A 15,724-nucleotide genomic window follows, 5' to 3' on the forward strand; every position below is an offset into this window, starting at 1 on the left:
TTATAGAGTTTTTTTTTTTTTTTTTTTTGCGGTACGCGGGCCTCTCACTATTGTGGCCTCTCCCGTTGCGGAGCACAGGCTCCGGACGCGCAGGCTCAGTGGCCATGGCTCACAGGCCCAGCCGCTCCGCGGCATGTGGGATCTTCCCAGACCGGGACACAAACCCGCGTCCCCTGCATCAGCAGGCGGACTCTCAACCACTGTGCCACCAGGGAAGCCCTACTTTATAGAGTTTTTAAGAACACATCAGTTATGTCAGTTGGACATTAACAGACACTTATTCCCTCTCACGCATGCAAGCTCACTCTCAGGATAACATTGAAGTTCTATTTTCTTAGCCAATTTCAACGATGTGATACAGAGTTATCAACTATAGTCACCATGTTTTATATTATATACTCAGATCTTAATTCATCTTATACCTGAAACTTTGTACCCTTTTACCAACCTCTTCCTATTTCCCCTACCCCTCAGTCCCTGACAACCACTCTTCTATTTCTAAGAGTTTGACTTTTTTTTTTTAAGATTCCACGTACAAGTGATTGCATACAGTATTTTGCTTTTTCTGTCTGGCTTATTTCACTTAGCACAATGCCCTGAAGGTCCAGCAAACGGCAGAACTTCCTTCTTTTTCATGGCTGAATAATATTCCTCTGTGTGTGTGTGTGTGTGTGTGTGTGTGTGTGTGTGTGTGTGTGTATCACAATTTCTTATCCATTCATTCATTAATGGGCACTCTTGGCTATTGTGAATAATGCTGTAATGAACATGGGAGTGCAGATATCTCAATATTCTGTTTTTGTTTTCTTTGGATATATACCCAGAAGTGGGATTACTGGATCATGTGATAGTTCTATTTTTAAGTTTTTGAGGTACCTCCATAATGTTTTCCATAGAGATGGCACCAATGTACATTCTCACCAACAGTGCACAACGGTTCCCTTTTCTTCACATCCTCACCAACATTTGTCATCTCTTGTTTTTTTGTTTTGTTTTTGTTTTATTTTGGATGATAGCCATTCTAACAGGTATGAGGTGATATCTCATTGTGGTTTTAATTTGTATTTCCTTGATGATGAGTGATGTTGAGCACCTTATGTATCTGTTGGCCATTTATATATCTTCTTTGGAAAAATAGTATTCAATTCCTCTGTCCTTTCTTTTTTTTTTTTTTTGCTGTACGCAGGCCTCTCACTGTTGTGGCCTCTCCCATTGTGGAGCACAGGCTCTGGATGCGCAGGCTCAGCGGCCATGGCTCATGGGCCTAGCCGCTCCGCGGCATGTGGGATCCTCCTGGACCAGGGCACGAACCCGTGTCCCCTGCATTGGCAGGCGGACTGTCAATCACTGCGCCACCAGGGAAGCCCCTCTGTCCATTTTTTAATCAGATTTCTTTTTGCTATTGAGTTATATGAGTTCTTTATATATTTTAGATATTAACCTTTATCAGTTATATGATTTGGAAATAGCTTTTTCCATTCAGTAGGTTGCCTTTTCATTGTGTTGGTTTCTTTGCTGTGCAGAAACTTTTTCTTTTTAGTCTGATGTTGTCCCACTTGTTTATTTTGGCCTTTGTTGCTTTTGCTTTTGGTGACAAATCCAAAAATTATCGCCAAGACCAAGGTCAAGGACCATACCACCTATATTTTCTGCTAGGAGTTTTATGGTTTCATGTCTTGACATTCAAGCCTTTAATCCATTTTGAAGTGATTTTTGTGTATTGTGTAACTTAGGGTCTAGTTTCATTCTTTTGCATTTGGCTATACAGTTTTCTGGATACCATTTATTGACACCATTACTGAATATGTATTCTTGGCTCCTTTGTCATGAACTTGTTCACCGTATATGTGTGGGTTTATTTCTGGGCTGTCCATTCTATCGATCTATGTGTCTGTTTTTATGGAAATACCATAAAGTTTTGGTTAGTATAGCTTTGTCATATAATTTGAAATCAGGAAGTGTGATGTTTCCAACTTCGTTCTTCTTTCTCAAGATTGCTTTAGCTATACAGGGTCACTTATGGTCCATACAAATTTTAGAATTGTTTAATTTATTTCTGTGAAAAATGCCATTGAAATTTTGATAGGGATGGCATTGAATCTGTAGATTTCTTTGGGTAGTATGGACATTTTAACTATATTAATTCTTCAGTCCTTGAGTGTAAATGTCTTTCCATTTATCTGTGTCTTCTTCAATTTCTTTCATCAATGTCTTATACTTTTCAGTTATGGTGGTTGAACATTTATAGATAGTTATTTTTAAATTTATCTCTTTTTTTGGTGAGAATATTTAAGTTCTAGTCTCTTTTGTAGACATTAAATATTTGTAACTATTTAATTAGAATATGTTACATTTCATAATCCATCCTCTAAAGAATAGTAGGAGTGACCTAAACCATATCATGCCATTTCTCTGTTTAGAATCTGTCAATGGCTTTCCATTATACTTAAAATAAGAACCCCTAGTCTTGACTTATGAGCCCTCCAACAGTGCTTTTCTACCTTGGCTGCCTATTAGAAACACCCAAGGAGCTTTGAAAAATTTCCATTGTCCAGCCCCCACCATTAGAGAATCTGAAGTAATTGGTTTGAGGTGTGACCCGGATTTCAGGATTTTTACAAAAGCTACTCAGTGATTCTAACAGGGAGCCAGGGTTGAGAGACACTGCCCTACCTGATCTCACCCATGCCTGCCTCTCCAGCCATCTCTCTCCCTGATGGACCCTCTGCTGGTTATGTTTCAGCCTCAGCGGCTACTTTCAGTCCCTTAAATCTATCTAGCTTTTTTCTGCTTCAGGACTTTTGCACAGGATATTGCCTCAGCCTGGAACACTCTTCCCCTGATTTTCACTTGGCCTTTTATCATTTAAATCACCACAGTTTCAGTATACTTAGAGAAAGCATCCTTGACCCATGGAGCCATTTGCTATCACGTTACCCGACATTTTCTGTGCAGCACTGACCACTACGTGATCGTGATATACATATATATATACACACACACACACACACATTTTTTTTTTTTTTTTTTTTTTTTTTTTTTGCTGCACTACACGGCTTGTGGAATCTTAGTTCCCTGACCAGGGATTGAACCCACGCTCTCAGCAGTGAAAGCGTGGAGTCCTAACCACTGGACCGCCAGGGAATTCCCATGGTATATTTATTTATTTGCATCTCCTCCCTCCCTCCCTTCCTTCTCACCCTCTGTTCCCTTTCCTTTGTCTGTTTTTGTTCTCTTCACCCTGGAATGTAGGATCCATGTTTATCGTTTTCAGTGCTGTATCCTCAGCACTGGATCAGTGACTTGCGTGTAGTAGACAATCAGTATGTGAAGGAATGGATACATACATTTTGAAAAATTTACATTATTTTTAAAGGATCAGCTCTGTCAACTTTTCTTTACTAATTTTTACGTTTCAATATTACCTTTACTTTAAATTCTAAGACAAGAATTTCTTTTGTCATACAGCATTGTTATTATACTTTTATTAGTGTTCTGAACTGTTAACTTAGATTTATTGTTAGATTTAAATTTTAATGTATTAGGATTTTGATTCTTCAATTGATTCAGATTCAGCTATTATTAAATACCCACTAGGTGCCAGACATTATCTCATTTAATTATAAAGATATTTTACTCACTTCACCCATTTATCATATTATAAGTCACAGAATTGGAATTGAAAACCCAGCTTTCCTTATACTGTACCCATTCTTTCAACTGTGCTACTTTCCATGTTGGCTCACTAGAAGGGATTTGAGTGTTGTTGAGTGAGGCCAAATGCTATAACTGCTCCATGTGTCTTTACTGAATACTGAACAGGTTATTAGCACATACCACAACTTTGATTTTATACTTTGTTACTATTGGGTTGGCCAGAAAGTTTGTTTGGGGTTTTTCCGTAAGATGTTAATGAACAAACAAACTTTTTGGTCAACCCAATAATTATTATAAGGCAAATATTATTTAAACTAGAATTGATTGCTACTTTCCCACCTGTTCTCCTAACAGTCAAACATATGTGATAAAATGTAGCAAAGTTTGCAGTACCATTTGAATAAAATGTGGTTCTTCAGTTTGTGTGTCCTGGGATTTTACTCTATAACATCTCTGCTTTTTGCCTTCCTTTTTGAAACTGTTCTTACCCTCTTTTATATATGTAGTTGTCCGTGAACATTTCTCAACAAGCTTTCATAAAGTTGGTTTACTTGTAAAAAATTATTATCCTTAGGTTGTGATTTTCGTTGCGGACAATAGAATCCATTTTGGCTGTCTAAAACTGAGAGGGATTTATCACAGAGTATTACGTAGCTTACAGAATTTCTGGGAGAGATAGGGCACAGTGTTTAGATTTTACCCAGTTAGGAATGACAGAGCCTGGAGAACTTCAGCCGTAGCTTTGTAGAAGAGCGAGTTTCCTTGTGCTGGCTGGTACTTCACTCTCACTGCCAGTTTCTTCAGTTCCCAGTTTTGTGTATGTGAGAATGCTTGGTAGAACCTGGGTCGTGTACAGAACTTAGCTGCAAAGGCATCTAAGAAATGATGTTTTCAGTTTTCTAGCCGCTGTACTACAGCAAGGATAGTAGAAGGGATTTGATTGGGTGTCTTCTTGGAATACATATTACATTATTTGCACTTTCACCGAACTTGACTTTATATTTTATTGAATGACTGTATTAAGATGTCCTTTTGTTGGGTCAGTTGTGACATAGTAGGTTTGACTTCTAGTTAGCTTCAATCAGAAGAATTTTGTTCTATGTTCATGGAATAAATCTTTAGAGTAGATCATCTTGAGATAGATCCCACTGGTGACAGTAAAGAGAGCTATAAATGAATCAAAATCGGCTTCTTCCATTAATAGCAGAGTAACTGAAAACAATCATGGTAGTCTTGTAATGCCATCATTATATACATAAAGGAAGCATTTATTATATGTGTGACAGGTTAAAAATAGTTGCTTAAAAAAGAACTTTAGGAAGAAGCATGGAAGAGTTTACAAATAATTTTACAGTGTATGTAAAACGAGAGGCCTTTTTGTTTGAGATCAAACATAAATGACACAGGAATGTTGGCAGCATGCCTTGCATTTTGTTCACTGAGCGTGCTTAGACTGTAAATAATGGCTTCATTTCTATTTTGGGACCTAAAAATTATTAACATTCTGTGTTTATGCAATATTTATGCAGTATTTTACACTAATAGTTATGGACGTAATTAATCCCTTATTGTAAAGTTGGTGGCTTGCATCAGCTAGTCTTGGTGTATTCTTTTATTCCCTTAAATCCCAGATTTTCTTAGTATTTTATACTACTGGCAGGATATTTTCTGGTAGCTACTTTTTGCAGTTATTTATCAAACTAATTACTTATATCCAGGTTTCTCAAGGGAATCTCAGAAAAATTAATGTATACCATTCAAAGGTCCTAAAAACATTTAAGGTATATAATTGCTCTAGGGCTCAAATCTATATTCTCTGGTACATTTTGTGCAGTTATGCTTCTCATTTTAATAAGACATTTTTATTTTTAGTAGGGTTTCTCTGTTGCAAATCAAAAGAGCAAAATTCAAAATGACACAGAATCTTAATATACATATATGGATGTTTTCCAGGGATCTGAATGAGGAGGTGAAATGTTTAAGTTTAGACAATGGTGGCTCTAAAGGAACTAGTTTTCATGTCCTGTTATTTCTAAATTTTTTAAGGAAACAGAAAGAGGAAATGGTTCGGCCTCTGATATCATTAGTGCTATTTTTATTCTCTTAAGTTCAAAGGTTTCAAGGATAAGAAAAATATATGCAAAACTGAGGGCATTCATCTTTCTTGATTTTTATTAGTGTGCTTTCAAAACGCTCGTATGGAATCAGCACATTTCTTCTTAAAATTTTGTCTTTCCACTTGCTTTAGGGATATGTGTGTAGGCAGGAAGAATAAGGAAATGGTATATATATTTTTAACAGTTCCATGTTACAGTATATGTTAAAATAAGTAAGGATATTAAAACAACTTCATGGTACTAAAACCCAAAAATTCTATAGACAGAAACATTTGAAAAAGCTGTTACTCCATTTTAAAGATTAGCTTAATATTGAAATCATGTTACTGACCCATTTCAGACTGTTCTGAAAAAATTCTGTTAATTAAGTTTGACTAGGTTCAGTTGTTCTGTGAAAGTTCAGTTTTACTTTGGTGTCCTTGCACTTTCACACATGGAAAATAACTTTCAGACAATTGAAAATAATTTCTTATTATACCTAATATTATGGAAAGTGGGGGCAATTATCTTTTTAAGAAAAAGCTGGAATTTTCATCTTTTCTCCCAATACAGGATCTTAATTACGAAAACCAACTACTTTTATTAAAGAGGATACTTTTTTTTTCCCCGTAGGAGGGTTTTTATTTTAATGCACAGATATATTAGAAATGAAGAATGGCTCTTTTTCACATGATAGTATGCAGAGACTTGATATGATAAAACTGAACTGAGCTAGTCTTTTAATAAATGCCAGGTGTTTTCCATTTTTTATCCCTCTGAAGATTAAAAAAGGGAAAATATTTCTGGTCTGTAGTTGTGGTTGGCATTAATAGATTTGAATTCTATTGGTCTATTACTGCTTGTTGTGTAGCAGCAAATAATTATTTCAGTTTACTTCAGTCAGTAAAAGGGAGTCTCCAACTGCTAGGTTGGAAAAGGGGAGCCGTACATACTGGTTGTCTTTCTCGTCATCTTTATTAGTAAATATTTACTTATTTGAATGAGGCAAGTATTGTAGACATTGTGTGAATTAACAAGATATGAATGTACTTTAGAATCATCCATCACTACAAAATGAAGTAGTGCTTTTTTATATCTTGTACAGAATGGTGATTCAGGATGTGTTGGTATGAGAGTGAGGAATTTTCTCTGTCAAAATAAAAAAAAAAAAAGAAATGTTACCAGTTGCTAGCCTCATCTCCTTAGGAGTTCAAACCTCTTATGCCAGAGACACAATCCTCATCTCCTCTTCTTGGGCCCACGCAAAAGGAGCTGAGTTGGGTTGGAAAACCATCTGTTTTCAGTCTGAAGCTGGGATTTTCAAAATTAACCCTCAATCATTTCTTTAACAATATGGTTTCAGTGGGATACCTTCTTCATGTTACCCCCTTTCTGAATATCAATAGAAATGCTTAAAGGAAATAAGGCCTACTCTTTCCTTTTTTTTCCTTCTTTTTTTTTCACCTTTTAATTTATACTACTTTGTTATACATTTTATTAATATATATCTTCCTGCAATCTCCTAATTCCTATCAGAATAAGGAAGGAGTATAAATAAATGAGACAAAGTTTCACATTAAGTTAATGTCTCCTTTTTAAAGCTGCGCTTCCCACCTGGGAGTCATTTAAGATATCACCTATGTACTGTTTAATAAAAAATAGGTGGTAAGCCCCACCTTGGATCTACTGAATCCAAATCTTCAGGGTGATAAGGCCTAAGCTTCTATCAATATATTTTCCAGAATTTCCTCCAGCTGTTTCTGATACATATCTTTGACTTAGAACCACTGTGCTAAAGCAGGTTTTCTGTTTGTTTTATGCTCTAGGACAATATGTAATGTAACTCTATACTGACTGTTTTTCTGGAATAATTAATACCAAGAGTTTTCTTTAAATTTACCTGTTTTTATATTAATGTTTTTAAAGGTTTGTATATGTATATATATATATTTGATTTTTTTCATAATTCAATTATGAAAATGAAACATTTATTTTGATTTGTCCTATTTTTCTTGCAAGAGTGATCCATTTCCAGTTCTGTAGCATAGGCATGAGTGTGAATAAGCTCATTTTCACCATGAACCATCTCAGTAAACACTGATGATGATGATAGATTTAGTCTTACATGCTCATATAAATTGCACAGAATTTAAAATTCATAGTTGAATAATGAGATAAGATGAATGAGTTGAGCCAAATTTTGATAATGTGTCAAAGTCGGATCTTTAGGGCTATGTTGCTGAGTTTTGTCAATGAAAAACATGAATCAATAGTCAATCTAAGGAAGAAACGGAAAATTTTACTCGAGCCGACGTGAGGATTATAACCCAGGAGACAGTCTCTTATTAGAGAGCTCTGAGAACTGTTCCGAAGAGGTAAAGGGAGAGGTCAGTGTGTGTGTGATTTTTGCCGAAGGGGACACTTGCAGTCAAGCACACATCTCAGTAGAAGGTTGCTGCTAGTCATGAGGAACAGACATCTTAGTTAATAGTTTTAGTGTTTTTCTAAGTATGGAGAAATGCAAGAATCCAGGTTCATAAAAAATTTCTTCTGAAAATATCTAACCACGTGAAGGCCAGGTGTGTCAGTTTCCCCAGAGCACAAAGTGCCATATCCTGACCTTCACCCTGTAGGTCAGTGGCTGCAGTGATTACTGACTTGATTCTTGTAGGACTGGATGGTGGGTATCCTGACCTTCACCCTGAATTCCTTTTAGGGTGTATTGTAGGTCAGCGGCTGCAGTGATTACTGACTTGATTCTTGTAGAACTGGATGGTAGGCAACATTCTTTATTTTACAATCCCTTCCCTTTTAGTCTTAATTTTGACCAAGGTTTGGGAGGCATTATGTGACCAGTTTGTCCCATGGCAATAGGAATACTCATTCTCAGGTCAGGAAAGGATTTCGTTCACAGGTCACTCAATGTGCTATAGCTGGACTAGGCCCTGTTAGCAGTTGCCAAAAGCCTCTGAACCACCTAGCTTGCTAGTCAGTTTTGGTCTAGGAAAAGGTAGTCCTTTTGTTACTTCTTCCCATACTAGAGTTACACTATTACAATCACTGATATATAGAACTATATTGATAGAACTATATATTTGATCAATCATTTCAAGGCACCTAATCATCATTAATTTTATCTGAGGCTCAGTCACACCTTTGGTAATGCAGGAAACAGTAATCTTGTAAAATAGAATATAAGAAACATAGATAGTAACATTAATAAGTAAGTATTTAAGTTCTTAAACTTCCATTAGGTGCCGCCTAGTATCTCCCCAGTCATCTGATCAGTCTGTTCTGCACCAATCACTGTCTTTAAGGAAAACGATATATTGGCTTTGTACATGAAGTTCACCAGAGATGTTTGCACGTACAAGGCGAGTGGTGGGTCATTGTGACCCCCTCACTGGATTGAGAAAGGAATGCTGTCTTCTAAGGAGTTACATGGTTGGCCCCAGAAGAAGAAAAATTGATCTTTATGATTAAGTAGGCCTTTCTGGCATTGGGGAGGTCTGGTTAATACATAAAGCAGATGCAAAATGCACACTAGAGGGGAGGGAGGAGGCCCAAACGGGCAGAGAAAAAAATTACGTTAAAATTTTTCTTGTCTTGCCTTAAAATGTGAATTTTTATTTTATTTTTAAAATTTATTTATTTATAAATTTATTTATTTTTGGCTGCTTTGGGTCTTCGTTGCTGTGTGTGGGCTTTCTCTAGTTGCGGCGAGCGGGGGCTACTCTTCGTTGTGGTGTGCGGGCTTCTCATCGTGGTAACTTCTCTTGTTGCAGAGCATGGGCTCTAGGTGCATGGACTTCAGTAACTGTGGCACACGGGCTCAGTAGTTGTGGCTCGCGGGCTCTAGAGCACTGGCTCAGTAGTTGTGGTGCATGGGCTTAGTAGCTCCGAGGCATGTGGGATCTTCCCGGACCAGGGCTTGAACCCATGTCCCCTGCATTGGCAGTGGGATTCTTAACCACTGCACCAACAGGGAAGTCCCTGAATTTTTATTTCATCAGTTTGAATATTATTGTTTCTCAAGTGTCATTATGATTCAGTATAAGCCTATTTCTGCTTCCTAAGTCAGTACTTTTTTGATAGTGAGAAAATTGAAATGATCAAGACTTACATTTTAATCTTGATTTCAATACAGATTTGTTGCCACTGTGAATATAAACAAATTCATTCACTTTCCATCTTCTTAAGACTGGAGTTCGGTATCAAAGAATTTACAAAAGCCTTTACATTTTTGGATAAAATTGACTAAACGTTTAACTTTTTTTGATATAAGTGCTACAGAATTTATCTGAAGTTGATAACACAAAAGAAACTATTATCTTCAACATTAACACATGTAAGAAAAAGTTATTCATATTATTAGCACCAAAATTTTTTACAGTAAGTAGATGTTTATATGCTACTACTATTAATAGCTTGCTTAAACCTGTTACACTGTTTTAGCACTAGTACATTGTGTATGTGCTTTTAACAATTGCACAACATTGTAAATCAACTGTACTCCAATAAAAATTAATTTTAAAAAATTGCTTGTAAGTGCTGTTGTTTGTCAACTCCTGTACCTCATCTGATGGCTGTCCTCCTCAGTTCCTCCATTTTGAAGCCTCTTTATTTTATTTTATTTATTTATTTTTTTTAACATCTTTATTGGGGTATAATTGCTTTACAATGGTGTGTTAGTTTCTGCTTTATAACAAAGTGAATCAGTTATACATAGACATATGTTCCCATATCTCTTCCCTCTTGCGTCTCCCTCCCTCCCACCCTCCCTATCCCACCCCTCCAGGCGGTCACAAAGCACCGAGCCAATATCCCTGTGCCATGTGGCTGCTTCCCACTAGCTATCTACCTTACGTTTGTTAGTGTATATATTTCCATGCCTCTCTCTCGCCCTGTCACAGCTCACCCTTCCCCCTCCCCATATCCTCAAGTCCGTTCTCCCGTAGGTCTGTGTCTTTATTCCTGTCTTACCCCTAGGTTCTTCATGACATTTTTTTTCCTTAAATTCCATATGTATGTGTTAGCATACGGTATTTGTCTTTCTCTTTCTGACTTACTTCACTCTGTATGACAGAGTCTAGGTCCATCCACCTCATTACAAATAGCTCAATTTCGTTTCTTTTTATGGCTGAGTAATATTCCATTGTATATATGTGCCACATCTTCTTTATCCATTCGTCCGATGATGGGCACTTAGGTTGTTTCCATCTCCAGGCTATTGTAAATAGAGCTGCAATAAACATTTTGGTACATGACTCTTTTTGAATTTTGGTTTTCTCAGGGTATATGCCCAGTAGTGGGATTGCTGGGTCGTATGGTAGTTCTATTTGTAGTTTTTTAAGGAACCTCCATACTGTTCTCCATAGTGGCTGTACCAATTCACATTCCCACCAGCAGTGCAAGAGTGTTCCCTTTTCTCCACACCCTCTCCAGCATTTATTGTTTTTAGATTTTTTGATGATGGCCATTCTGACTGGTGTGAGATGATATCTCATTGTAGTTTTGATTTGCATTTCCCTAATGATTAACGATGTTGAGCATTCTTTCATGTGTTTGTTGGCAGTCTGTATATCTTCTTTGGAGAAATGTCTATTTAGGTCTCTGCCCATTTTTGGATTGGGTTGTTTGTTTTTTTGTTATTGAGCTGCATGAGCTGCTTGTAAATTTTGGACATTAATCCTTTGTCAGTTGCTTCATTTGCAAATATTTTCTCCCATTCTGAGGGTTGTCTTTTGGTCTTCTTTATGGTGTCCTTTGCTGCGCAAAAGCTTTTAAGTTTCATTAGGTCCCATTTGTTTACTTTTGTTTTTATTTCCATTTCTCTAGGAGGTGGGTCAAAAAGGATCTTGCTGTGACTTATGTCATAGAGTGCTCTGCCTATGTTTTCCTCTAAGAGTTTGATAGTTTCTGGCCTTACATTTAGGTGTTTAATCCATTTTGAGCTTATTTTTGTGTATGGTGTTAGGGAGTGATCTAATCTCATACTTTAACATGTACCTGTCCAGTTTTCCCAGCACCACTTATTGAAGATGCTGTGTTTTCTCCACTGTACATTCCTGCCTCCTTTATCAAAGATAAGGTGACCATATGTGCATGGGTTTATCTCTGGGCTTTCTATCCTGTTCCATTGATCTCTTTCTGTTTTTGTGCCAGTACCATACTGTCTTGATTACTGTAGCTTTGTAGTATAGTCTGAAGTCAGGGATCCTGATTCCTCCAGCTCTGTTTTTCGTTCTCAAGATTGCTTTGGCTATTCGGGGTCTTTTGTGTTTCCATACAAATTGTGCAATTTTTTGTTCTAGTTCTGTGAAAAATGCCACTGGTAGTTTGATAGGGATTGCATTGAATCTGTAGATTGCTTTGGGTAGTATCGTCATTTTCACAATGTTGATTCTTCCAATCCAAGAACATGGTATATCTCTCCATCTATTTGTGTCATCTTTAATTTCTTTCATCAGTGTCTTATAATTTTCTGCATACGTGTCTTTTGTCTCCTTAGGTAGGTTTATTCCTAGATATTTTGTTCTTTTTGTTGCAATGGTAAATGGGAGTGTTTTCTTGATTTTACTTTCAGATTTTTCATCATTAGTGTACAGTAATGCAAGAAACTTCTGTGCATTAATTTTGTATCCTGCCACTTTACCAAATTCATTGATTAGCTCTAGTAGTTTTCTGGTAGCATCTTTAGGATTCTCTATGTATAGTATCATGTCATCTGCAAACAGTGACAGCTTTACTTCTTCTTTTCCGATTTGGATTCCTTTTATATCCTTTTATTCTCTGATTGCTGTGGCTAAAACTTCCAAAACTATATTGAATAAGAGTGGTGAGAGTGAACATAGATGCAAAAATCCTCAACAAAATACTGGCAAACAGAATCCAACAGCACATTAAAAGGATCATACACCATGATCAAGTGGGGTTTATTCCAGGAATGCAAGGATTCTTCAATATACGCAAATCAATCAATGTGATAAACCATATTAACAAATTGAAGGAGAAAAACCATATGATCGTCTCAATAGATGCAGAGAAAGCTTTTGACAAAATTCAACACCCATTTATGATAAAAACCCTGCAGAAAGTAGGCATAGAGGGAACTTTCCTCAACATAATAAAGGCCATATATGACAAACCCACAGCCAACATCATCCTCAGTGGTGAAAAACTGAAAGCATTTCCACTAAGATCAGGAACAAGACAAGGTTGCCCACTCTCAAGCCTCTTTAAATGAATAACTGTGGTGATTCCTAGCATGGCTTTTCGGGAGAAGTCAGCTGCAAGAAAATGCACATCATTGATAAGCATCTCCTCCCAGTGAGTTTGTGTGGCCTCTAATTCTTAAAAAGGAATCCATATATTTTGGCCCTTTCAGGAGTAAAGCCGATTGAGTTAAATTCCATTGAAGTTGGCTAGAAATTACTGCTGTCATCTGTGTAGATACCAAGTGAACATTTTAAAAGAGGGGGAAAATACTAAATAAAATTGAGAAGAAAAACAAAACAAAACAAAACCCAGACTATATATATTGTGTGGCTGGGTAATAGGAAAAAAATTCAAATGACCAAGAAAAGCTTCTGAATATCTTTCTCTTTGGATTGGAGAAGATGACTCCCCGGTTGTTGTATGGAATGTTATATTCAGAGAGAGGTAACTCTAAAGCTAAAGAAACTATCCTCCATGTCTTAAAAATTAATTCTGCATTTTCTTTGGTGGGTGTTGGGGATTGGTTTCAGGATATGACAGCGCGTGAGTTGCTACAGCAGAGATACACGCTTCCAAATGGAGACACTGCCTGGCGGTCCTCACCCCTTGTAAATGCTGCTCTGGAAGGGAAGCTGGTCCTCTTGGATGGCATTCACAGAGTCAATGCTGGTACATTCGCTGTATTACAAAGGTCTGTATGAGCCACACACACAAAAACACACCTCGTAAGCAGCAGACGTGGAACTTTCTCAATCTTCTAATTTAAACTGGGTTACATAGTCCCTGAGGAATTTATAATTCTATATCCAAGTAGAACAGCAGATATTTTTATTGTTTTAAGCACAGTAGAGTAAAACTTCAAATAATGAACATTTGGGGAAAAGCCACCACCGTAGCAAAATTCTGTGTGTAAGAGCTGAGAAAAGAAAACTTTTAAGTAGTAATTTTGAAACTTTATATAGGTTGATGGATATATGCAATGTCATACAGCTGAAGTTTCTGCAGTTTGTCAAAGCTTCACTGTTTACAAACTCCTTTTCAATCCTAAATCTAAATTATTGGTGATACTGTCAGCATTTTTCTTTTTTGAGAGAGAAAGTATAGTTCCTTATATAAAATGTATAATAGCTCTTTGATTATATTTTCTATAGGCTAAAGTTCACTTTGTGTTTACAAACTTGAACATTTGTGTCACTGTTGTTTTCTTATTTCAGTTTAGGTGGGGCAAATATCCACACATTCCTAGTTAACTTCTCTTTAATGTTAAGACTTCATGTGTAACTTTCATGGAAACTATTCCCATCTTGTGTCACTTCGGGAGATTAGTGATACCATTTTTGTTTGTTTGTTACATCTTGATTCTATCACTTGTAGACATTGTTTTTAACTTTTAAATCTAAATTTTAACTTATTGGGAAATTTCAAATAAGTGAAATAATCTAGTTCCCCAACTAACCATTCAAAAGTTTTTTGTGCTTGACAAGATGCAAATAGTGAGTGTAATTAAGGATTCTAAGAACACTGCGTTAATCTCGATTCAATCTGAGAGCACTTAAAAGTAATAACCACAAACTTCCAGTGATTTACCATAAACATTCTATAGATTTACAGTATTTTTCTCCTCTAAACAGGCAAATACAAACACAAACAAAATAATACCTACTGCCTCCTTTTACTGGCTGTCTCTTGCCTGTTAGGCCAAGCAGTGGTAATAGCAGCAGCAGCTACCATTAATTGAGTACTTTCTCTACACCAGGCATTGTGCTAAGCCAGTGTTTCTCAGATTCGCAACCGTGGAATCTCCTTGTGGGAATGAGGCTTAAAAATTACTGATGCCTGGGCTCCACCTCCTCAAATTCTGATGTAATTGATCCAGGATGAGGCCTGGACATTGGCATTTTTAACTGCCTCCCAGTAGATTCTAATCTGCAGCTAAGATTGAGAACAACTATGTTAAGCATGTGCCTTACATTAGCTGTTCAATTTTCACAGCAATACTGTGAGGTTGGTATTATTGCCCTAGTTTTATAAAAGATAAAATTTAAACAGGCGGGGGCTTCCCTTGTGGCACAGTGGTTGAGAGTCCGCCTGCTGATGCAGGGGACACGGGTTCGTGCCCTGGTCTGGGAAGATCCCACATGCCGCGGAGCCTGCGCGTCTGGAGCCTGTGATCTGCAACAGGAGAGGCCACAACAGTGAGAGGCCCGCGTACCGCAAAAAAAAAAAAAAAAAAAATTGAAACAGGCGGATTAGTTCTTCCCCTTCCCAGTCCATTCAGCTAATAAGATACAGGGCTGGGACTTGAACCCAGGTCTGAGTGACTCCACTGCCCATGCTCTTAACCTCTGCATTATGCAGTCTCTCCTCTCCTCAGTGCTCACCGAGCGGAGGTCTGTGGGGCGACTGTACTATGGGCATCAGGAAACTTTAGTGGTTGGTTTAAGACCTAGAACAGCAGGTTTCAACCTCTGCAACATCTGGAAGACAATGCTGTTTGTGCTGTGGATGGCTAGGTCCCATCATAGTTGGTATATGAAATAGCATTAGTTATTTCATTGTAAAGATTTTAGATATTTTAAATCCTGTAATTGTAAAGATAGAAATATTTTGATAATACTACGCCTTAAAGAGTTATGTTAGACTCAAGTGAATATGTACCAGCTGCCTTGTTCATTAATATTTACCTCATGGTTATCCTCAGTCAGTCATTCAGCTGTTTCTCTTTTTGTTTTTTTAGTTGTTTTACAATGTTG

General features: G+C 37.1%; 1 protein-coding gene across 1 annotated transcript in view; it reads left to right on the forward strand.

The window, feature by feature from the left end:
* Positions 1-15,724, forward strand: part of VWA8 (von Willebrand factor A domain containing 8) — a 370,368-nt gene that overhangs the window by 95,778 nt on the left and 258,866 nt on the right. The window contains exon 13 of the mRNA XM_082859564.1: positions 13,502-13,662. Coding sequence (XP_082715690.1) covers positions 13,502-13,662 — 161 coding nt within the window. The remainder of the gene's footprint in view (positions 1-13,501; positions 13,663-15,724) is intronic.

The sequence above is a fragment of the Leucopleurus acutus genome (assembly GCF_964270905.1).
Source record: "Leucopleurus acutus genome assembly, chromosome: 18".
NCBI lineage: Eukaryota > Metazoa > Chordata > Mammalia > Artiodactyla > Delphinidae > Leucopleurus > Leucopleurus acutus.